Below are 24,565 nucleotides of genomic sequence, written 5' to 3' on the forward strand. Positions count from 1 at the left end.
CTCTTTCGCCCCCTCGTTCCGTCTCTTTCGCCCCCTCGTTCCGTCTCTTTCGCCCCCTCGTTCCGTCTCTTTCGCCCCCTCGTTCCGTCTCTTTCGCCCCCTCGTTCCGTCTCTTTCGCCCCTCGGTCCGTCTCTTTCGCCCCCTCGGTCGGTCTCTCTCGCCCCCTCGTTCGGTCTCTCTCGCCCCCTCGGTCGGTCTCTCTCGCCCCCTCGGTCGGTCTCTCTCGCCCCCTCGGTCGGTCTCTCTCGCCCCCTCGGTCGGTCTCTCTCGCCCCCTCGGTCGGTCTCTCTCGCCCCCTCGGTCGGTCTCTCTCGCCCCCTCGGTCGGTCTCTCTCGCCCCCTCGGTCGGTCTCTCTCGCCCCCTCGGTCGGTCTCTCTCGCCCCCTCGGTCGGTCTCTTTCTTCCCTCGGTCCGTCTCTTTCGCCCCCTCGGTCCGTCTCTTTCGCCCCCTCGGTCCGTCTCTATCGCCCCCTCGGTCCGTCTCTATCGCACCCCTCGGTCCGTCTCTATCGCCCCCTCGGTCCGTCTCTCTCGCCCCCCTCGGTCGGTCTCTTTCGCCCCCTCGGTCCGTCTCTTTCGCCCCTCGGTCCGTCTCTTTCGCCCCTCGGTCGGCCTCTTTGGCTCCCTCGGTCGGCCTCTTTCGCCCCCTCGGTCGGTCTCTTTCTTCCCTCGATCCGTCTCTTTCGCCCCCTCGGTCCGTCTCTCTCGCCCTCGGTCGGTCTCTCTCGCCCTCGGTCGGTCTCTCTCGCCCTCGGTCGGTCTCTCTCGCCCTCGGTCGGTCTCTCTCGCCCCTCGGTCGGTCTCTCTCGCCCCTCGGTCGGTCTCTCGCCCCTCGGTCGGTCTCTCGCCCCTCGGTCGGTCTCTCGCCCCTCGGTCGGTCTCTCGCCCCTCGGTCGGTCTCTCTCGCCCCTCGGTCGGTCTCTCTCGCCCCTCGGTCGGTCTCTCTCGCCCCTCGGTCGGTCTCTCTCGCCCCTCGTTCCGTCTCTCTCGCCCCCTCGTTCCGTCTCTCTCGCCCCCTCGTTCCGTCTCTTTCGCCCCCTCGTTCCGTCTCTTTCGCCCCCTCGTTCCGTCTCTTTCGCCCCCTCGTTCCGTCTCTTTCGCCCCCTCGTTCCGTCTCTTTCGCCCCTCGGTCCGTCTCTTTCGCCCCCTCGGTCGGTCTCTCTCGCCCCCTCGTTCGGTCTCTCTCGCCCCCTCGGTCGGTCTCTCTCGCCCCCTCGGTCGGTCTCTCTCGCCACCTCGGTCGGTCTCTCTCGCCCCCTCGGTCGGTCTCTCTCGCCCCCTCGGTCGGTCTCTCTCGCCCCCTCGGTCGGTCTCTCTCGCCCCCTCGGTCGGTCTCTCTCGCCCCCTCGGTCGGTCTCTCTCGCCCCCTCGGTCGGTCTCTCTCGCCCCCTCGGTCGGTCTCTCTCGCCCCTCGGTCGGTCTCTCTCGCCCCCTCGGTCCGTCTCTCTCGCCCCCTCGGTCGGTCTCTCTCGCACCCTCGGTCGGTCTCTCTCGCCCCCTCGGTCGGTCTCTCTCGCCCCCTCGGTCGGTCTCTCTCGCCCCTCGGTCGGTCTCTCTCGCCCCCTCGGTCCGTCTCTCTCGCCCCCTCGGTCCGTCTCTCTCGCCCCCTCGGTCCGTCTCTCTCGGCCCCTCGGTCCGTCTCTCTCGCCCCCTCGGTCCGTCTCTCTCGCCCCCTCGGTCCGTCTCTCTCGCCCCCTCGGTCCGTCTCTCTCGCCCCTCGGTCCGTCTCTCTCGCCCCTCGGTCCGCCCCTCTCGCCCCCTCGCTCCGTCTCTCTCGCCCCCTCGGTCCGTCTCTCTCGCCCCCTCGGTCCGTCTCTCTCGCCCCCTCGGTCCGTCTCTCTCGCCCCCTCGGTCCGTCTCTCTCGCCCCTCGGTCCGTCTCTCTCGCCCCCTCGGTCCGTCTCTCTCGCCCCTTTCGGTCCGTCTCTCTCCCCCCCTCGGTGCGTCTCTCTCGTCGCCACGAGCCGGCTCTCCCGCCCCCTCGGTCCGTCTCTCTCGCCCCTCGGTCCGTCTCTCTCGCCCCCTCGGTCCGTCTCTCTCGCCCCCTCGGTCCGTCTCTCTCGCTTTCGGTCCGTCTCTCTCGCCCCCTCGGTCCGTCTCTCTCGCCCCCTCGGTCCGTCTCTCTCGCCCCTCGGTCCGTCTCTCTCGCCCCCTCGGTCCGTCTCTCTCGCCCCTCGGTCCGTCTCTCTCGCCCCCTCGGTCCGTCTCTCTCGCCCCCTCGGTCCGTCTCTCTCGCCCCCTCGGTCCGTCTCTCTCGCCCCCTCGGTCCGTCTCTCTCGCCCCCTCGGTCCGTCTCTCTCGCCCCCTCGGTCCGTCTCTCTCGCCCCCTCGGTCCGTCTCTCTCGCCCCCTCGGTCCGTCTCTCTCGCCCCCTCGGTCCGTCTCTCTCGCCCCCTCGGTCCGTCTCTCTCGCCCCCTCGGTCCGTCTCTCTCGCCCCCTCGGTCCGTCTCTCTCGCCCCCTCGGTCCGTCTCTCTCGCCCCCTCGGTCCGTCTCTCTCGCCCCCTCAGTCCGTCCTTCTCGCCGCCTCCCTCTGACTTTCGACCCCTCCCTCTGTCTTTCTTTCGCCCCTCTCTCCGACTGTCGCCCTCCCTCTCCTCTCCCAGTCTCCTTCCTCCTCTCCCCTTCATCCCTTTTCTCCCCCCCTTCCCTCGTCTCTTTTCCACGTTCCTCCGATTTCCTCCAGCTCCCTCCGACTTTCACTCCCTCTGACTTTCGCCCCTCCCTCCGACTTTCGCCCCTCCCTCCCTATCGCTGGTCGGATTTTGTGTCCAACGAGCGGTTGCTGAGAGAGACTCGGATGAGATTTGTTACCTGCATAGTCCGTGAGCGTCAGTTGCGGCTGTATGGACATGTGGCTCGTTTACCTGACTCTGATCCTGCTCACCAGATTCTCTCAGCGAGGGAGTCTCATGAGTGGAGGAGGCCAGTGGGTCGACCACGTGCCTCATGGTTGCAACAGGTTGACCATCATCTCAAGGAGATGGGGATGGGCCTGGCATCTGCCTGGGGGATGGCCAAACGGAGGCCCCTGGAGTACCAGCGGAAAGTGGACGCAGCGACGTGCTGTTCTGGCACATGCTCCCATACCTGACCTGACCTCCGACTTTCGCCCCTCCCTCCGACTTTCGCCCCTCCCTCCGACTTTCGCCCCTCCCTCCGACTTTCGCCCCTCCCTCCGACTTTCGCCCCTCCCTCCGACTTTCGCCCCTCCCTCCGACTTTCGCCCCTCCCTCCGACTTTCGCCCCTCCCTCCGACTTTCGCCCCTCCCTCCGACTTTCGCCCCTCCCTCCGACTTTCGCCCCTCCCTCCGACTTTCGCCCCTCCCTCCGACTTTCGCCCCTCCCTCCGACTTTCGCCCCTCCCTCCGACTTTCGCCCCTCCCTCCGACTTTCGCCCCTCCCTCCGACTTTCGCCCCTCCCTCCGACTTTCGCCCCCTCCCTCTGACTTTCGCCCCCTCCCTCTGACTTTCGCCTCCTCCCTCTGACTTTCGCCCCTCCCTCCGACTTTCACCTCCTCCCTCCAATTTTGCCCCCCTCCCTCCCCTCTCCCAGTCTCCTTCCTCCTCTCCCATTCATCCCCTTCGTCCCCTTACTCCAGCTCCTTCCCTCATCTCTTCTCTCCCCCATCACTTCCCGCCCACCTCCCGCCTGTTCTCACCTTTCTCCCATCTCTTACCACTACTCTTTTCCTCCATCTCTCTTCCCTCCCCTCCCTCAGTCCGTTTCCCGCAACCTTCCTCCATGTCTTTCCCGCTACCTCCCTCTACGTCTTTCTTTCCTGCTACCTCTCTCCATCTCCTTCCTCCTGTCCTCCATCACCTTCCGCCTCCCCCTCCCTCGGCTCTTTCCCCCATCCCTCGTCTTCCCTCCCTCTCCCCTTCTCCTCCCCTCGCCTTCTCCTCCCCTCCCCCTACTCTTCTCTTCCGCCCCCCATCCACCGTGTCTTCCCCCCCGTCTCTTTGCCCCGTCCCCTGTCTCATTCCCCCCTCCCCCTCTCTTTCCCCGTCTCTCTTCCCTGTCCCCCGTCTCTCTCCCCTTTCCCCCGTCTCTCTCCCCAATCCATCTCTCCATATATTTCCCCTCTTGCTCCCCTTCAATCTACCTCTCACCTCACCTGTATCTTTCCCTCTCCTTCTCTCCTTTAGGTTTCTGCCCTTGTTACGTTGTACAACCATCAGGAAGATATAAATGCAGCAGTGGGAGTATTAAACGAAGCAACCTGGTGGTACCAAAAGCATGAGGTTGGTCAAAGCCATTAAGTTTATTCTGTGCATATTTCCTTTTGCCAAATGTGTTTAAACAGTGGTGGAGAATAAGTAAATGATCCCTATTATTATTATTGCCATAATTTCCTCCTGTCGGTATTAAATTCCTCCAAATATGTCAAATTAGAAATGTCACTGACTTGTCATACCAGATATCAGAACAGATCCAGTGAGAAACTAGAGGGGGAGCACTCGGTGGAGTGCAAAACCTCCGCCGCCAATACTACTCGGTCACTAAAGTGAACCTGATATCCTCTTCATTCAATTTGACGTCAACAGTGCTCACAGAGTTATAGTTTGCAACTTTCCCTTTTACTTTTAACTTTTACATACTCAATTCATTCGTCATAACTAGATTCCTTGAGACAGAAATTGATTTTATGTGGGTATATCCACCTGAAGTTCCAAAATCAGCCGCAATTATAATGTTGGCATGTTTTTTTTTGTTGGAAATCACTGAAAACATGTAGAAATGCAAAAAAACAAAAATTGAAATATTTTTTCAAAATGGCCGCCACAGCGGCCATATTGGCTTTTGGACCAAGTCCAAAATCTACTGGCATGATCTTTGGACCATATGTAATCCCCCCACCAAGTTTCGTCGAAATCCGTCGAGGAGTTTTCCCGTAATACTGTTCACAAACAAACAAACACAAACAGGAAGGGGTGAAAACGGTAACCTCCGATCTTCGATGGCAGAGGTTCAAGAAAATATCTACTGTAGGGTTGTACCATTGTCTCGGTTCTGCAATCACAAACTGAGAATGAGTATGGGCCCACAAGCATGGTGTTACGAGTGAGTTTGCAAGCGAGAACCCCAACAGCTTGGATTGAGTGAGTTTCTTGTTAATATTAAAAAAAATAAACCAATGTCACCCACAGGGTGACCCGTATCTTGCCAAAAGGTGACCATGTGTGACTTCTTTAAGGTCACACTGAGGTGAACAGAGCTGCTATCCACCAGGAGCGACTCCTTGAGGAATATCTGCCTACGAGAGATTCCGATGAGAATCGTTCTACAGAGTAACCATGAAAAATATGCGTTTGCCTCATAACGTCACCAAATGACATCATAATGTCTCAAGCTTGACATATCTAGAAAGCACTCATTGAGGTGTTCAATTTGAAGTACTACACGATATGGTTCCTAAAACTTGAAAATTTGACCTTGGGGTCAAATATGTTTGACCTGAGGCGCTAACCATGAAGGTCAAGGCCAATCGCCACCAAAAAATAATCAGCTGAGCGCCAGACCATGAACTATATTCTCATGAAGTTTGAAGACGATCCGATCAAAATTACTCAAAAATAAGGGTTTCGTCGACTCCCCTGATTTGCGACAAAGTGACCTTGACCTTTGACCTTGACCTTCAAAATTTTATGCGCTGAAAGGGACCTCTATCGGCCTCTGATATGCGAAGTTACAAAAATTTCTAATGATAACTGTGCTCTGCAGAATTTTTTATACGTGATTACAGACAAACAAACAAAAAAAACATACAAGCTGACTAACATATCTTGCAAAAACTTCGTTTTGGCAAGATAATAAATTTAAACGTGTGTTTTTATTTGGGCAAAAGGGAAATGTGCAGCAATATAAGAAACATTGTAGCATTTTGAAATGGTCATGGCACACCTCCTGGTTGGAAAATATTGTCGTGTCGACAGTCCTGCAAACACCAAACCATCACGCCGGGAATTTATTAACTCTCGAGAATGGGCCAAATCATACTAGAGACCCCACCGGAGTGATCCCTCGCACCCTCTGGTTGGAAATGCTAATCTCGCCGGTCTTTTCAAACAGAATATTCCCAATTTTACCATCCTCAAGGATTTTTCCGAGCCATGCTGAAATAGTTTCTCACGCGCGAGGTTTTGCAATGGCGGATGGCCACACAAAACTTGTTCTTGCTGAATTATTACCCCATGCAGGCGAAGTGAAGAGCGGGGTTAAGCATTTGCTTTTGTTTGTTTTCTTTACGCATAAGCACTGCAAAAAACAAAAACAGTGCCCACTCGTACCATGAAAGCACAGAGTATCAAAAATACAAGTGAGTGAATAATCATTGTAAAAGAAAAAGAAGGTGATAGAATCGTACATACAAAAGAACTATCATAAGTTCAATGTATTTAATTAGACTTTAAGATATTTGTATACTCTGGAGCAGAAAGTCTTTATCCTGGATGTTGTTTGGTGACCTCCAGTGGCATCTGGTCAACTGTTTCACACTGGTATTATTGTGGGAATATATGAGCGGTCAGACTGAACAAGTGACCAGTGACCACTCTCCGTCTTGTCAGTAAGACACTGCACAGCATAGCTTCCAAAGGAAGCACTTGCTCTCGTGAACCTTGATGGAATTCATGATGGAGATAGCATAATCTTCAGAAGTGCTGGAACTACTTCTGTGTGCGGTCTGTACATCAGACCCATACCTGCTACAGTTTTCCTGTGTGATAGGGGGATCGATATTAAATTCCCGTCGAGGGGCCTTGATGATACATGCAGCACGAAGTTGCACATCATCCAGCTTTTTAAGATACATGGCACTTGCAGACATCCATACGAGGGTAGCATATTTCATTGTGCTCCGGACATGGGCTTTGCGCACTTGGGCTCGGCCAAGCGGATCCAAGCATGGAGCAATACTGCGAAAGGCACTCGCTCTTTGTCCAGCTCTAACAGCAATGAAGTTCACGTGAGACTGGAAACTCAAGCTCCGGGAGAACCCGACTCCAAGTATGTCAAGCTCGTGTACATGCTGCAGGGTCTTGCCACCCATGAATAAGTCTGGAAGATGCTCACTTGGTAGTCGCCTACTGAGAGACATAACCTTGTATTTCTTGCTAGCAATCAGAACATTCCATTTCTGTCCCCACTCGTAGATCGTCTGTCGGTCTTCTCTCAGAGAAATGGTGGCATTCACTTCACCCAGCAGGCAGTAGATGGTACCATCATCAGCATCGAGGCAGGTAGGGTTATGCAGGTTGTCGCACAGATCGTTCATGTAGACTAGAAACAAGGTGAGCCCAAGAATTGATCCTTGAGGTACTGATACATTAATTGGAGTTGGTTTGGATGTTTGGCCATTTACCACTACCTGGATATGTCTGTCCATCAAATATCTGGACAACCGTTGTAACAGCTGCCCTCCAACTCCATTTGCAACCAGCTTGACCAGCAATCCCTTGTGCCATCCTCTATCAAAAGCAGCTTTGATGTCAAGAGCTACAATTGTTACCTCCTGATGTCTGTTGAGACAAGACATCCACTCATGACTCAGATATGTGAGAAAATTGTAGGCTGAGTGATCATGACGGAAGCCAACCTGAATTTCTCTGATGAGGTCATTTCCAATGAGATGTTTCCTCAGTGTGTTGTTGACGACTCTCCATAACCTTGCTGATGCAGCTTAGAAGACTAATGGGCCAATACTTGTCTGGAACAGAGCAAGAGTTCTTCTTCTGCACTTGCACTGCATTGGCTATCTTCCAGGAGAAGGGGAAGTGGTCATGGCTGAAGCAGAAATGAAACAGTTTGGCAAAAGGTATGGCAAGGACTAATGCACACTTTTTGAGAATTCTATTTCCAATTCCATCAGGTCCAGATGCCTTATTTATGTCTAGCTTCTGCAGGATCCATCTGATGTCACGAGGCTGGGACGTTACAGTGTCCAAGTGAATGTTGGAGTGAGCTGTGAGATTCAGAGGGTCATTTTCAACGGAACCAATTGTACACTTTGATGCAAAATGATCGCAGAAGATGTCTGCTTTCTCCTGGGAGGTGGCAAAGGTCTGACCATCCTTCTGCAATGTTGGGATACTAGAATGTCATCCTTTCCCTTGTATCCTCTTCACCACCCACCAACAATCACAGGGTTTGGTTGCTCCAGAGGTCAGTTGAGCTTTTGTCCTCTGGAAGTGTTGTCTTTTTGCCTCGTTCTCCACTTTCTGATAGTTCTGCCTTGCCCTTCTCAGACTGTCATGGGTAACAGCACATGGGCTCCTGCTCCAGTTGGTATACGCCAGACAGGCAGCTTTATCAGCCATTCGGCAAGCCTCAGTAAACCAGGGAATACAAGTCAGGAGAAGAGTAACCTCTCTATGGGGAATTCATTTCTCCATGCCCAACTTGATCATCCTCTCAATGTTGATGCAAGCGACATCAAGATCTCTAGTGTTTACGGCTTGATTCCATGCCCTACTGTGCAGATGCTGCCTGAGGGAGTCCCAATTTGCTTTTTTGTAATCCCAAAATTGCTGTTGATGTGGTTTATCCAAGACTGGTGGCTTTTTGAAGATGATCTCCACTGAGCTATTTTCAGAAGTTCCAATGTTGGCATTCACGCTTGTGGTGTCATAAGCAGCAGAGTCAACGACGACCAAGTCCAGTAGATAATCTCCACAGGTAGACCCTTTCACCAGTTTGTCCAGGCTATGCGTCATGCAAAAGTTTGAACAAGCAATTCCAGCTCTGTCATTTAGGGACTTGCTACCTAACCACTCCTGGTGATGAACATTGAAATCACCCAGAATAATCAAACGATCTGAACCAGTGGTTTAGATGACAGAATTCAGATCGTCAGACAAGTAGTCAATAAGACGACTCTGTTCCAGGCAGGGAACCAGGGTGATACACAGCACCAATCAGTAGGTTTCCAGCATGTGTTTTCACAGTGCACCAAATGACTTCCAGGTCAGGAGGTTCCAGGTTCTGATGATGTTGAACCTGGAGCATATTGCGAAACTAAATAGCAATTCCACCCCATCCATCACTGCGATCTCGTCTTAAAGGTGGCTCCTGGTATCCATTGAGCGACACATTAGTGTCAGTCACTGTAGAATTTAACAGTGATTCAGTAGCAACAATAATTTCAGTTTTACTTTGTTTGGCTCTCTGGGAAAGCACTCCAATATTTGTCCCAAGACCTCAAACATTAGCAAGAAGTAGCCACAAGTAGCGCTGTCGAAACACTCTTCATATTATTTGAACTCATCATGGTACAGACGTGGTTTGGGAAGAATCTGACTGCAGTGTCGTCCACCGGATGAGGAACACGCCTTTCACGGCTTCCCACCCTCTTCCCCATGGGTGTCGTTTTGTGGTTGCCATTGGCTAATATGAGCTTATCTGCCTTTTGATGGCATTTCCTCCATCAAGGGTTCCACAACCCTACCCAGGCGCTCTTCTACTCTAAGCCATTTGCACTTCCTGGGTTGCCGAGTTAGTTAACTGCCATTAAGCTTTTGGCGTTGCTCTTATGATATTTGTCAAAAAAATAGGGTCACCACATGCAGGTTTCAGAGCTCGAGCCCCTGATCCAGGTTCACTTTGTCTGTCTACAAACGTCAATTTAACATTGAGGAACAACTTGATTTCAATTGAATATTGTATTTTGAACATGAATCGGAAAAGGAACCTGCAGTCCATCTGTCCATCAATAATGGAGAAGAAGAAGAACCTTTCTCACTGAGCCTGCCATCTGCTATCTCCATATGTGGGTGTTGTTGCCTGCTATCTCCACATGTGGATGCGGTTCATCAGGAGGTGAAAGAGAGACCTACCAGGTCTCAGAGTGTGTGCGTGTGTGTGTGTGTGTGTGTGCGTGCGTGCGTGCGTGCGTGCGTGCGTGCGTGAGATTTGGTATCTACATACGTGGGTTTCAGAATGTGGAATGGAGTCCTCCCAGGGTGGGCTCAAAGTATCCACCTCCATTTCACTAAGGGGTCACGATTCATGGACCAAGCTGTGAAGTGAAGTGGGATGGTTGCTTTGAAAGTGAGAGTGAGGGGTGAGGGGGGTGAGTTGGCACTGAAGTTGGAAAAAAAGAATGGTTGATGGAAAGCGAGCATCCATGGCAAACTGTGGTTTTTAAAAGTTTTAGGTCAGATATACGATTTAACACAATTCTTGATGGATGCAATGAAGGCGAATTCAGAGCATGGAGAGAAGAAGCGCTGTAATAGTTGGATTTTTTAGGCAAGGAATGAAGGAGAGGTCGAAATGAGAGCAGTCTGTTAAAATAGCAGAAGAGTAGTGCATTGTGAAACAGTAAAGAGTACCACATGTGTGAGAGAGGAAGATGAAGCATTATAAGATCGTTTTTGTTGTTAATATTAATGTATGAGAGAGTTCAACAGATTAGGTCATGGAAGTGTAAAAAAAAAAAAGAAATCGAGGAAGACGAGGAGGAAGTTAAGAGGAAGAAGTAGCAGAATCGGGAGAAGGTTGTTGTTGTTGTTGTTGGGTTTTTTTTTTTTTTTTTTTTTTTTTTTTTTGAGATAAGAAAGAGATTAGTTGGGAGAATGGGGGATATTTGGAAAGTGGGGAGGATGAAAATTGAAGGTAATGGGGAGGATAGAAATTGAAGGTAATGGGGAGAAAAAACAAACAAACAAAAAAAAAAAACGATCGAACACCAAGTGGAACCGGTAGGCCTCAAGCCTAGGACTAGGCCTCAAACACCAGGTGAGAACGTCGACATAAATACTCACAAAATAGCACGATTTTTGAAACAAAACCGAACTAGGAACACACATTAACATGTAGGTGAGAAAATTAAACAGTTAAAACGGGACAAATAACAACCGGAACTTAACTTTGAGAATGTCAGCAGGGAGCCCCGAAGGAGACCTCTTGCCGCTCAAAACCGGAACCGGAAGTCAAAACCGGAACCGGAAGTTTTCTGTTCTCAAAGTTTAGTGCCGAGGGCTCTCTTCAGGATCGTCACTGAGCTTTCATCTGTAGTTCGTTTGTAATACTATTCCCAGGGATGGTTTATAGCTCACCTGTAAAGTAGTTCCAGGGAGCTTATGGGATGGCACGTTGTCAGTCCATCCATTCGTCCACAAATACTTGCAGCTTCTTCTCAGAAACTACTCAATGAAATTTGACCACAATCTTCATCATCTGTGATGGCATTCAAAGAAAAAGCAGTCTGAAGGGGTCTACAGAGGGAGTTTATGGAAGGGGGGAGGGGCGGTTTGCTCCCCCAAAGAGGTATTTGCTTTCTTCGCAGAAACGATACACACAATTCCGATAAAACTTCACTCCAACCTTCATCACCCATGATGCACCAAATTTGTTCATGACATTAGAAAGATCGGGCTCCAGTGAGGTTTATGGGGGGTGTCCCCCCAAAATATGCATTTGTTTTCTTCTCAAAAACCGCACACGCAATTCTGATGAAACGACCACCACCTAGATCACCCGTGAAGTCCTAAATTTTGTTCACGACGCTAAAAAAATTGGGGTCTAAGGGGTTCTACAGGGATTGTTGCCCCAAAAAATATGTATTTGCTTTCTTTTCTGAAACCACACATGCAATTCTGATGAAACTTGACCACAACCTTCATCACCCTTGATGTACCAAGGTTTGTTCATGGCATTAAAAAAGAAATCCATCGGAATTTAATTTCTTCTCCGTTATATATTTTGTTGGTCATCCATGCCTATACCAGTGGTTGCATGGTTATCTTAACCAACCGTTTCCAGGTGAGTGCCCAGGGGTACTGTCCCTATGCTTCATATCTCTGTGAGGTTATTTGTCATCATTCCTGCAGCTGCAACTATCACTGGTGCAACTTTGGCATTCTTCGGCATCCAGGATCTTTTTACTTCATTCTTGAGGTCTTTGTGTTTGGTGATTTTCTTGATTGCTGCATAGTTTAGTCCAAAATCACTGGTATTCAACACCTCAATCAGCAATGCCTTCTCTTTTTTGAACCGAAGTGTGATACCTAGTCACAACTCTTTGTTTTTTATGTTCACGCTCGATGAAATCATAAGGTCATACGTGAGTGGAAGGTACTTCCATGTTTTCAGTGATTGCTTTTGGTCCATGTTCCCACAAATTTTCTGGAACTGGGATATCAAAGTTTTTGCAGATGTTACTTTACAAACTCTGTTGTGTCGTCGTGCGTACTGCTGTTCTGACATGAGTTTTTTTGTGTGTGTTTGTTCGGTCATTCAGCATAACATATTGTGACGGTTGTGGGGGTAGATGTTGGAATTTAATAGGGAATTTAGGATTGCAGAAAGTTGTTTGTTCCGTGGACGTGTCAGAGGCATCTCAATGTAATTAAGGAGGGAAACTGTGAGCTTAAGTCACCACATGTCACCACATGGGGAGTGGTGTCACCACATGTCACCACTTAAGTGTCACCACATGGGGAGTGGTGCGGTGTCAATTTTCTTGGGAGTAAGAATAGGTTCCCTCAATATGTAATCGCCTCTTTGTGACTTTTCTCTATTTTTTATACTTCAAGATCGGCAATAAAGGTGCGGAAACACGTCCCTAAAACAAGTACAAGCAAACGTGCTGAGCAGGCAGAAACCACGCCTCCAGGGTGACGGCGGGTGAAGTAACGCCCCCAAGATTGATGATTGATGGGCGTGACGTCAGAGGCTGGCCAGGCGTGCCGAGCGGGCAGAGGCCCCGCCTTTACTGGTTTTCGTGCGAGCAAGCCACACCCGGGAGGAGGAAACAGTGGTTCGGGGTGACGTCAGTCAGTGAGAGGAGAGGGGAGGAGTTCTGGGAAAGCGTACGCACATGGCAGAGTTGATTTCGGAAGAGAGGTTGAGTACAGAGCGAAGGACGCACGTGGTCGAGAAAAAACGTAGTTAGGAGATGGCCTGTAAGAACAGGGTTTTATGGCTGGCTTTCCTTCGACGCACGAAGAAGACGGCACGATTCTTGTAATCGTGTTGAGGCGATTTGGCTCGCACGGTGAAGCAAGACACTGGCCTTTGGCTCTTGGTTGGGTCGTGAGGAACGGACTCCGATCCTTGTGTGTGTCAAATAGCAAGTTGGTGAGGACGACTGATGTCTACAGGTTCCTGTCTGAAGCGTACTAATACCCCGAGGAGAATATTGATGAGGTCTGGACCCTGAAGTAGTGCCTTATTTCGTGAGACATCATGATGGGGAGCATTGTCATCGAACACCACACAAATCGTTTCAGGTTTGCGTGGATGGAATACAGCAAAATGAGGAAGATACTATCGTCGTCATTTTGCCTCTGTTCCTGGTTCAAGAGGCTCAGCATGTCCTTTGGATAGGAGTTTAGCCATGAAGTCCATGTACTGCTGTTTAAGGGCTGCTTTCTTATCCAGAAGCTTACAAAGGGACTTTAAATGGTTAATTTCAAGGAGTCGATCGTGTGGAAGTTTTACATTGTCTCTGAAGGGGAACACAGCCACCCAATTGCCATTATCATTCCTGATGAAGCCATCCTCCATGATCATGAGAAAATGGTTGTCTTCCAGGGAGTGAACCAGCTTTTCCTCATTCCTTGTTCATTGATACATGTCAGTGCCGACCCTGTCGTCATAGTCTCTGTGGTTGCAGGATCTCCCGAGGAGCTGACCTGAAGATACGTGACGATGTGGCAGGATGACGTCCTTGAGATGGTAACATGATTTGGTCATGGGGAGCAGAATAATGTCGAGAATGTGGGTACGATAGGCCTACACTTGCTCAGAGCTATGGACCTTGTCCAGACATACATCACCAATTATAATTGGTGATGTATGTCTGGACAAGGACAAGATAATTATCTTGTCTGGACAAGATAATTATCACCCATTCAAGCTCCATACACTGTACACATGGAGCATTTAGGTGGTCCATCTGAGATTCTATGACCTTGAGCTGAGGTGCATCTCCTCCAATTAACAGCAAGATGGTCACTTCTGGTTCAGGCTCGGGAACAATTTCAGCGTTGGGACGTATTTGTGAGTGGAGCCTTACGACCTTCGGTGTTGGAATCTCAGAGGAATTACAAGGAATAGCATTTCACTTGGTTAGCTCCGGGAGGGCAGGTGGACGATTCCATCAAAACATTCAATGACGACATTCCTGACACTCCTACCACTGGCTGCCATCGTTCCAGAGCAGGTTTTGAGTTCATCGGGGATTAGATTATTTGGCATATTGAAGTTGTCAGTTTGCTGCGGCTCAGAGACCGATTTGACTGATCGTCCCACACAGCAGAGTTTTCAGAAAGTTTTCAGGATTACCAGCGATGAATTCCTTCACAAGACAGATTTTGGAGCAAGAACTTCCTCTGGAACCACCGCTACCACAAATGTCCGTACACCTATTCATCACCGAGGGTCGCTACTCACCATGCTTTCAAAGCCCATCCGACACTCAGAGTTTGAAGAGTCCCTGATAAATTGCGTCCCTGCTGGCCCGTCAAGGGTAGCAAAACTTGCATCATGAAGTACTGAGCAATGACGGGTGTTGTTGCCTTTGAGAACAACGTTATTTTACTCGACACTCCTTAGCTGAATGATTAGTTGACAGAGCACACCTGGTACATATTTTTCATTGGTTAAGAAGAATGAGTCTGGATTGCAATGTTTTTGCTTTGAATATTCTGCAATGCACAAGACGATGTTTGGTCCTGTGAATAGGGTAGAATTGTTACGGATCTTCCATTCGATGACAAGTGTGCTGATTTTCAGAAGGTGACACGACTGCTGCAGTCGGTTGCTCAACAATCTGTGGCAGCAATTCACTTGTGACCTCAATTACTTTGACGCTTGGACGAGTGTCACTCGTGAAGGCAGGCATTCTGTTCTTCGTAGTGATTAGAGCTTTCACCTTCGTTGCTGAAGAACATGATCCGTCATCTTTTGAATCTTTGCATTGCGCCGATTGAAGCAGAGCATCGAGAATGTTGGAAAGTTGACATTGTGGGTTTCTTTATCCTTGAAAGGCCTCCATCCTCCAACGATCTATGAGGTCAGGTGGAAGCTTCGCTATGATTGGTTTGAGGAACAGAGATATGTCCAAAGCTGCAATTCTAGGAAGGGAACCATCGTTCTTGGTGGTCTCTATTTGCTCGGTGTTGCGAAACTTCCTCAAAGTTTTGTGGTCATGAGGTGAAACCTGAGACAAAAGTTCCAGCTTGTTTAGCAATGATTGTGTAACTGCTGCATAGCTGCCAAATCTTTCTTGAAGGTGATTCTAGACTTGCTTCTAAACCGACACGAGGGTTAGAAATGTCAACTCGGTGAAGACACTCTACGAGTGTTTTGGATTCTAAACCGTCAGCCATACGTTGAACCATGAGGTTAAGTTGTTCATCGGATGCTAGCGGTACTCGTCTGATCATGTTCTCGAAGGCCAAACGACATCTCCTGAACTTGTCAGGCTTATCGTTAAACACAGAAATCCTATTTGAAAACAAGTCTTGACGAGACAGTTAGTTTACACAGTCCTGCATGGTAGGCATCACTGTTGACAGATGGATGGCTTGATGTCTCGACCCAATCGTGAATGCCTTGAAACTGGTAATGTCGCCGGATGTGTGGTGTACATCCTCACAGCATATGCGGGTATAGCACGGGTGTACATTGGATTTGGTGAAAAACAACCCGATTGGTTGTCGGTTGTAATCCCACTGGACGGTGAAGTAAGGTCAATATTCACGGTGTGATAGCGAGCGGCCGTGACCGGAGCCGGGTTTGTGCCCCACGAGGCCATACCAGGGCACGTTAACACAGTGGGGTTCAATGTGCGGCCGTGACATGTAGCATTGGAGAAGGATGACAACACGAAGGTTATGTGTGAGGCATTGGTTGGTGTCTGGTGAGTTTTGTACGAGAGATCATGAGCTGGCATCGTGTTATACTGAGCAGACAGAACTTGCCTGTTGGACACGTTTATTACGTCCGCCACCGAAGGTGGAAGGAGGTTATGTTTTCATCTCTGTCTGTCTGTTTATTTGTGTGCAGGATATCTCAAAAAGTTGTGGACAGATTTGGATGGCAGGTTCGGTGTGACGAGGACAATCTGATTAGATTTTGGTGAAAATCCGAATCTGGATCCGGATCCGATAATAATTACTGAAGGTGAAGGAGGTGATGTTTTCACCCCTTTATGTTTGCTTGTTTGTGAATTTCAAAATCGAAGATTTTTCAAGTATATTGGTTAGTCGATTTTGTTACTCTGTCAGTCTGTCTATCGCCTACAGGTCACAATTTTAAACCGATCTTCACGACACTTCATCACATGGTAGAGTTTATCATAAGGAAGAAGCCCATTGTTTTTGAAGTCAAATGGTCAAAAGGTCAACAACTCGGTGGTATTTCTGAAATCCTCAATTTTCATCCGATTGACTTGAAATTTGAAGAGGATTTATATTCCAGGTCACTGTATTAAACTAACCAATTATTTTTGAGGTCAACATGGACCAAAAGGTCAACATAGGCCCAAGGTCAAAAACTAAGGTGGTATTTCTGAAATCCTAAATTTTCATCTCATTGACTTGAAATTTGAAGAGGATTTATATTTCAGGTCAATTAATTAAACCAGCCAATTATTATCAAGATCAACATAGACCAAAAGGACAACATAGGCCAAATTTTTAAAATTGTCAATTTTTATCCCATTACATTGACTTATTTGAAGAGAAGTTGCATATTTGGTCATTGAATTCAACCACCAATTATTTTTGAGGTCAAATTTGTTTTTTGGATTTTGCAATTATCGTGTTCTGCATGGCATCTTCTTGTTTGCCTGTTGTCTTGTCTGTTTGTCTGTTTGTTTGTTTGTTTGTTTGTTTGTTTGTGTACAGGATATCTCAAAAAGTTGTGGACGTATTCGGAAGAAATTTTGTGGACATGTTGGGTGTGCGACAAGGACAAACTGATTAGATTTTGCTGAAGATCCGGATCTGGATACGAGAATTATTTAATTACCTCCACCACCAAAGGTGAAGGTTATGTTTTCACCCCTGATGTGGATTTTTTTTAACCCACCCCATTGTGATCATTGAAGGATTCCACCTGGCTGATTGTGGAATCCTATTTGACTTCAGGCATCCCCTCCTGGTGGTTTTGTATGCACTTGTTTGTCCAGAGCTAAACTCTTCAAAAATTATCGAATTGAACGTCATTGAACAATTTTTGGTTGCTAACACATTTGCCACTGACGGCAAAATAGGTGAAATGGCCACGCCCCTTTTTATGCGAAGTACACCCACCTGCCATTACTGTATCTCCAGAACCGTTGGACCGAGAAGGTTGTGTGACCACTCAAAATGTTCGGAATGGCCACGTTATGGGGGGTCAGTAATACATTTCCATGTCCAAAAGTCAATGGTTTTTAAGATATTTGCCAAAAACTGATTTCAGCATGGTTCGCACTACAGTTCTGACCCTTTATTATATTACCTGTTGTAATTTTGCACATTGTCCATATTTTAGAGTTTAATTATGTGGATTTCTACACTTTTTGCCTTTACTACAGCCACAAAACACCACACATTTTATGTTCATTCCTCTGCAAGTGCACGTCTTGGTACTCATACATGATGTTGGACATTTGCATGGAGGGGGCAGGTCATCGGGCCTGCACGGTACTGGCAGTATCACAGGTATAATTCCAACATCTGTTGCTTCATAACCATACTGGCGTGGATCTGGTTTGGTGACTGCAGGATTTGGAGCTTGTAACCACATCTTACACTGCAGATATGCTCGCTTTATGTGTTCTCGTAGCGTTGAAGAACAGCACACAAGCTGGTTGAAGTCGAGCTCTTTCTTGGCGTTGTGGTACTGCTCCCAACGATACTCATCGAATGTGGAACAGTCGGTCTTCTTTAATCCAGACACAAGGAATTTTTCAGCATTACTTATCATCTGTGGTGACAGTTCCTCTACAGTCTACACCAAACCCTTCCAGTAGGGAGAGATCCATAGATGCTTTCATGCCAGACAGTTTTGGACCCACCTTGCTGGTACTGTCACACCCGCTAAGTGCATGAATGGCTGGGAGACACGACACCAAATCGTTGTCCAGTTGATCAACTAACAGGTGGACTGGTACAGTTTTCTTGTTTTTCTGGTTACCAAGCTTTACAAACAGCTTTTGTAGTTGCCAGGTTTTCTTGAAGTGGACGATGAGGTTGACAAAGGTATCTGTGTCAGGTGAGTCAACCAAGACTGATTGAACCCCGTGTTTCACAACCCCATCATTAATATGGAACATGATTCTGTCATCGGCTTCTTATTGGTTGCTTGAGAGCTCTGCGATCTGTGTTTCAGTGCCAGCTAACAGTTTCCTACATTCTCCCCCATATACTCCTCCAAAGATAATTTCCTTTTCTGACACAACATTCTGCAGCATCCACTTGAAGACAAACTCCTGCAACCTTACTTTGTTCAACATTGAGCTCCAGAACATATCAAGATCGACAGGGAGTTTCTGATTGTCAGACCTAATGGTGATGGTGATTTCTTCAGAAGAACTTCTCTGTGCACGTTCAATTTGCTTGATTGATGATTTTTGATAAACAACAAAAAGAATGTCTATTCTTGTGGACTCGGAACCTTCAGGAAGAATGCTGTTGGAAAGACTCAGCCAATTGCCCAAATGTGTCAAGGCCCATCTTTTTCATTGGTAGTTTTCGCACAAGTGCCATGAAGTCCACTATTGTCATCTGACCATCACATTTGACATTCCTTTTCTCCTGTGGAAGTTGATTGACTAGTTCTCTCGATAAGGAGGCTTTATCAGGCTTCTTCAATCTGATGCCATCTTTACATTCAGTGCTGAGGAACTGGGATGTGCTGGTCAATTCATACTTCAGGAGCTCGAGCATGCTGTACCCTCTTTCTCTGGCATAATCAATGTACCTAATCGTTTCTGTAGCATCTTTTTTTGTCATAGATTTCTTTGCTGTGGACGGTGTAGAAGCATGCTTCACGAAAACAGTCTTGCGGTTAGTAGGTATTGTGTCATGTAGGTGATTCTCCTTATTCCGAAATCTGGTCTCAACAAACTCTTGATAACTCTTCTCACCAGTTTCGAGGCATTCAAGTAATCCGTCAACAACCTCCTGGGGTATATCAGCTCCAGTGGAGATGTTGTGAAGTCTGATCCCAGTGCTGAATGGATTGTTGATGCTGAATAATAGGGTCCATCTACCTGTGTTCCAAAGGTACCAAAGATTTAATGTTTACAAGCATGGCGTTGTATACACACATATAAGTACACACTTTTTCATCCATAGACATTGTGAGATAAGCGAAGTATTGTCCATCAGTTAGGCCAAATAGGGTTCTGATGCTATACATCTGAAATTTACCTGTTAACGTTTTTCGTGAAGCAGTGTTGCATATAACGCATTAAGTCCCATCAAAAACCCCTTCGGCTGCTGAACCTTGAAACCACTCAAGTTTCCTGTAAAAAAATATTTTTTTGCGTAATTAATTGTAGATGACTCAGTTATTATTCAAAAACTTTGTTCAGATGATATTAATGTGCATAATTCAACTATAATGAAATCATACCATGTTATAGTAACAGCAAGCAGGGATCCAAGGTAGAATTACTTGCCATCAGAGAACTCTTTAACACTTGAACACCTCGCGCCTCTTACACCAAAGAAATAATATGGTTAATTGTAATCTTTTTAATGCAGATTATTGCCCACCTCGAGTCTTCAGGAGTCAAGTAATTGAACAAAAGAAGAAGGAACAATTATGAATAAATGAAGTCTGTAACATGTTGAAATCAGTTTTTGACAAATATCTTAAAAACCATTGACTTTTGGACATGGAAATGTATTACTGACCCCCCATAATGTGGCCATTCCGAACATTTTGAGTGGTCACACAACCTTCTAGGTCCAACGGTTCTGGAGATACAGTAGTGGCGGATGGTCATACTTCGCTTAAAAAGGGGCGTGGCCATTTCACCGTCAGTGGCAAATGTGTTACCAACCAAAAATTGTTCAATGACCTTCAATTAGATGATTTTTGAAGAGTTTAGCTCTGGACATACAAGTGCATACAAAACCACAATGAGCTACTTGAGTAATATACGATATCTTGTATATAAGATATCTCATATATATAACTCGTATACAGGCATGATATCTCAAAAGGTTGTGGACGGATTCGGATGAAACCTGGTGGACAGGTTGGGTGTATGACCCTGACGAATTGATTCGATTTTGGTGAAGATCAGAATCTGGATCTGGATATGATAATTATTTAATACTTTGAGTGATTCTTCACTATTGAGAGGTAAGGCCAAAAACGATATATAGTGTGACATTTCAAAAATGTATTGGGTCCGATATGTTCTCATGGATCAGGCATTACGTGACGGAGGTATGCGCTCTACTGAGTGCCCTTATAGTTGTTGATGAGTTCTTCATGCATGCTGGTGCTGCAAGCTGTTAGGGTGAAGGGGGTCTGCCTGAAATGACACTGGTTTGAGCGACGTAGCTGGGTTAGCACGTACCCGAGTATCTGGTGGAATACCATCACTATCATCTTCAGATCAAATAGATGGCGGCGGAGATGTGGATTTCCTGGACAAAAGCATTCACATCTTCTCTGCAGGTGTAGGTAATCCAGCTGCCGAAATATTTTTGAATATGCCCCAACACGGCATCAGACATACATTGCTTCCAAATGGGCCAGTCACTCCAGCTTCTTCTTCCTGCTTCAGTTGTTTGAGATGTATCTGTTGCCGTGCAGCCATCAATCGTTGCTGCATCCTTTGCTGTGCAGCCACAAATCGTTGCTCTTCGTCGAGTAGCAATTGAGCTTCGTCCGATTGACATTCCATGGAAGCTCTAGCAGAGGCCACTGCTGCTTCTGCTCTGGCTTTAAACATAAGCGAAGACCTGTAAATATTGGATGAACCCCAGGAGCCAGCAACAGACCACGTGTGAAGCGAGCACGACAAAGTGGCTTTCTGCATGGTAGCAAGATGAGAGGGAAGTCAGGTTTTTACTCTCCTGGAACAGCCGATGCGTCTTGATTCTTTGAATAAAGAATGATCCAGGCAGCTTACCAACTCTTAGAGGTTTAAATCGCTTTTACTTTGTTTTAAAACACCTCAAGTTTGACGATAAAAACTTGCTTTATCAACACAAAACAACCATTCCGCCAGACAGGGAAGAGCCGCAACCCCTCGTGTCAGAGATGATGCAAACACATGGGTGGAGCATAAATATGCAAGAGGAAAAACATGAATATGCATGAGGCAAGACATGGGCGGAGCATGAATATGCATGAGGCAAGACATGAATATGCATGAGGCAAGACATGCGTGGAACATAAATATACATTTTACATTTAAACTTGGTTACATCACAGGGGACTCTGAAAGTTTTAGATTCCTCAGTCAAATCCTCTCAGAGGAGTAGATGATGCACACACACATCCTTGTTCTCCACTATAAACAGACCGTGGTACATTTGATTTGTGAATATTTGTGTTGATAATAGATAATTATTTTCAGGTCCTCTTTTGGTAACTGCCGGGCAATGGCAACAGGTGTTTGATTCACCGCTCAAATCATCCGTGTACATGTGCTGGTAGCTCGGTAGAGATGGTGTTAGTTTTGAGCGACGGCTCTTTCTTCCGCTTTATCGTGGGGATGGCATGCTCTCTAAATCCTGGCGGATAACCACAGCATCTAGCTATCTCTGTTGTTTCACAACGGTGCTCTGTAAAATGTTCCGAGCACAAAAGCGAACATTTTGTCGGCCTGATCCACATTCGGGTATTTTGGACAAACCTTGTCCAATTTCAGGCAAACTTAGGGTCTTTCTGCCATTGGTGTTGCTTGAACCTTCTCAGTTTATATTGCTCAAAGCACTAAAGACACACCGACTCGGCATACTTATGGAAAGTTGAAAATTATTCGTAGTTTGAGTTAAATCATACCATGATGCAAGCCGGAAACAGTACAGATATGACTGTCAACTTCTGAATGTGACATCACGGCTGATGTGAAGAAGAAGATTTCGACTTGTAATCACAAATTTCCCTACTTCATAATTCGGAAATCTGGAAAAGACATCATATCTATTTTGTTGGGTATCAAGGGATAGATTATCGTCGAGGTGGTTTGAGTGTTTGGGTTCCCATTTAAGCAACACAAACATAATGGTGTGTTTTGTGAAGGAACAACATTGGGTGTGCAGGAAACTTCATCAATCAAGTTCAAATGTTGATCGATTAGAACAGGCCTCAATCCTTGATTAGAACAGGCCTCAATCCTTCGAAGCTTGACAAAATATGATTGTATGCATTCTTCTCTTTTTATTGTTTTGTAACTTGGAATTTACATATACTAATCAGTACTTGTACTTTCAGCCGGGATCTGCTGTGTACCTGCGGCTCATGAAAGAATCTGCCAATTACAAGATAAGACACAACCGTGAAAATGAAGCAGTTGCAGATCTAGAGCAGTTATGGAAGTAAGAAGGGGGTTTGTAAAGGGGAGAGGGGATTGACGAGTGTCTGTAATTAACGGTCAAGGCCTGATGACGGATGGGCAAGTGTAAGGGAAATTGTAATAGAGAACATTGGGGAGGGGGTAAGCTGTGCATTCGAGGGATGATGTGTAATTTGAAATGAAGGGTCGATAAGGAGGTTTGAAAGAAAGGGCTGTATGATTGTGGGATGCTGTGGGGTGGCAGAGGGTGTAAAGTGCGATGAGACGGATTGGAGAAATAACTTCAGGGAGTGCAGTTTCATTTTATTTAAACCTGCATGTTTAGGTATGCTTAGAGTATGGATTTGTACTGTCTTATGAGGTCCATCTTTCCTTGCAGACAAAACCCAGAAGATATGAAGACTTTGGCGCAGTTAATTTCTGCGTATTCTCAATTAGATGCACAGAAAGCAAAGAAGTATCCTTTTGAATCGATATTTATTACTTCCGAAATCTAAAGATTTCGTACGTAAGTATATTGATGAATTCCGTCCTCTGTTTGTGTTTGTTTGTTTGTGTGTGTGTGTGTGTTTGTGTGTTTGTAGGCACAATAACTCGAGAACGGAAGAAGCTACCAATGTCAAATTACACCACGTGATTCAGGAGGGTGATGGCTAGCGCTGATTAGATTTTGGTCAAAATCGGTCAAAGGTCAAGGTCACAGTGAGGTCAAAGATAATTCCATAAATTCATGTGGAGAAATGGAGTATTTTTGCTTCGGTCGACGTTACGAGTTCGTTTTCACTTCGATTTTAATTTTGTCTTCGGTTTTTGCGATCGCTTAGGACGCTTAACACTGGGTTGTCGAAATTCTGGTAAAAATCGGATGTTTTGGAGACGTTTTAAGATTGTATAAAAAATATTTCACTCGCCGCGTCACGGCTCGTCACGTGGTGTGGCGTGCTCGAGCAGAGGCGTCGTTGAGTCACGTAAAGGTTTTCCGTGTGCGCGCCAATGGTGTTTTCGATAAAGATGGTGTTTAAAAGTCATTTTTTATCCCAATAAAGGTTATCGTCGCATGCCTGACTCGCTAAGCCGTCGGATTATGTAAAGATTGTTGGTGGATGTCCGAATATTACGGTTTTGTGACTTTGATAAAATAATATTAAATAATTGCGTGGAGAAATGGATATTTTTGCTTCGGTCGACGTTACGATTTTTGATGGTTTGGTAAAAAATCATCGTATAAACTTCTGGTTTGCGTCGCTACCTTCTCTCAAGACAGCTTTTATTAGACAAGGTCAGAGGTCAAGTTGAGATTTCGTAAGTACCAGTCTATCACTGCTTGTTTATTTTTCTTGTTTTCTTGTGGCCTTGTATGCTGAGCAATATGTTCCTTGCATGAAACATCCAAGCCAGAAAGACTGATCCATCATACCATGGTTTAGCTCGTGATGGTTTTTACTCTCGCTAGAGGAGAGGGTATTGCATTTGGGTCTCTCTGTCTGTTTGTTGTGACAAAAATGGAAAAATTTCATCATATGTCGGTCTGTCTCGTTTGTCGGCTTGCGTCGGCTCGGCCACATGTTTGTCTGTGAGTGCAATAACTCGCGAACGCTTTCAGCTATCTTCGTCAAACTTTACCAGAGGATTCCGAAGGACAAAAGTGAGGCTGTCAATGTTTTTTTGACTGCATATGTCAAAGGTCAAGGTGAGAGTGACATCATTTGCTTAAAACATGTCACCTACACTTGTCTTGTCACCCACCTAACTTGTCACATGGGAAATAAGCATGATTTTTATGACATCATAGGTACCTTCATTATGATATCATAAATGCATATGCAGAATGCTACATCTGATCAGTATGAAAAATTTTGAGGGTCATCGTGGGATAAAATGGTCCACAGAAAAAATTTTGATGTCATCATCGGTCATGTGATTCGGCAGTCATATGGTTTTTTTAACACCTTCAAAAATTTTCTTCTCTGAAGTGCCTGAACAGATTGAGGCTAAACTTTCCACGTATGACCGCCTATCCATGACAAACAAAGGGTTCACACACATGGTGTCATAGGACACAAAGTTTGACAGCCATACTGGA

At 46.9% G+C, this 24,565-nt stretch overlaps 1 protein-coding gene across 2 annotated transcripts in view; it reads left to right on the forward strand.

Moving 5' to 3' along the window:
• Positions 1–24,565, forward strand: part of SRP72 (signal recognition particle 72) — a 146,918-nt gene that overhangs the window by 80,922 nt on the left and 41,431 nt on the right. For both annotated transcript variants that reach the window (XM_085849092.1, XM_085849093.1), the window contains exons 13-15: positions 4,148–4,243; positions 22,401–22,504; positions 22,862–22,939. In XM_085849092.1, the coding sequence (XP_085705218.1) occupies positions 4,148–4,243; positions 22,401–22,504; positions 22,862–22,939 (278 nt within the window). The remainder of the gene's footprint in view (positions 1–4,147; positions 4,244–22,400; positions 22,505–22,861; positions 22,940–24,565) is intronic.

The sequence above is a fragment of the Eptatretus burgeri genome, chromosome 12 (genome assembly GCF_056783735.1).
Source record: "Eptatretus burgeri isolate ZD-2024b chromosome 12, Ebu_testis_v1, whole genome shotgun sequence".
Classification (NCBI taxonomy): domain Eukaryota; kingdom Metazoa; phylum Chordata; class Myxini; order Myxiniformes; family Myxinidae; genus Eptatretus; species Eptatretus burgeri.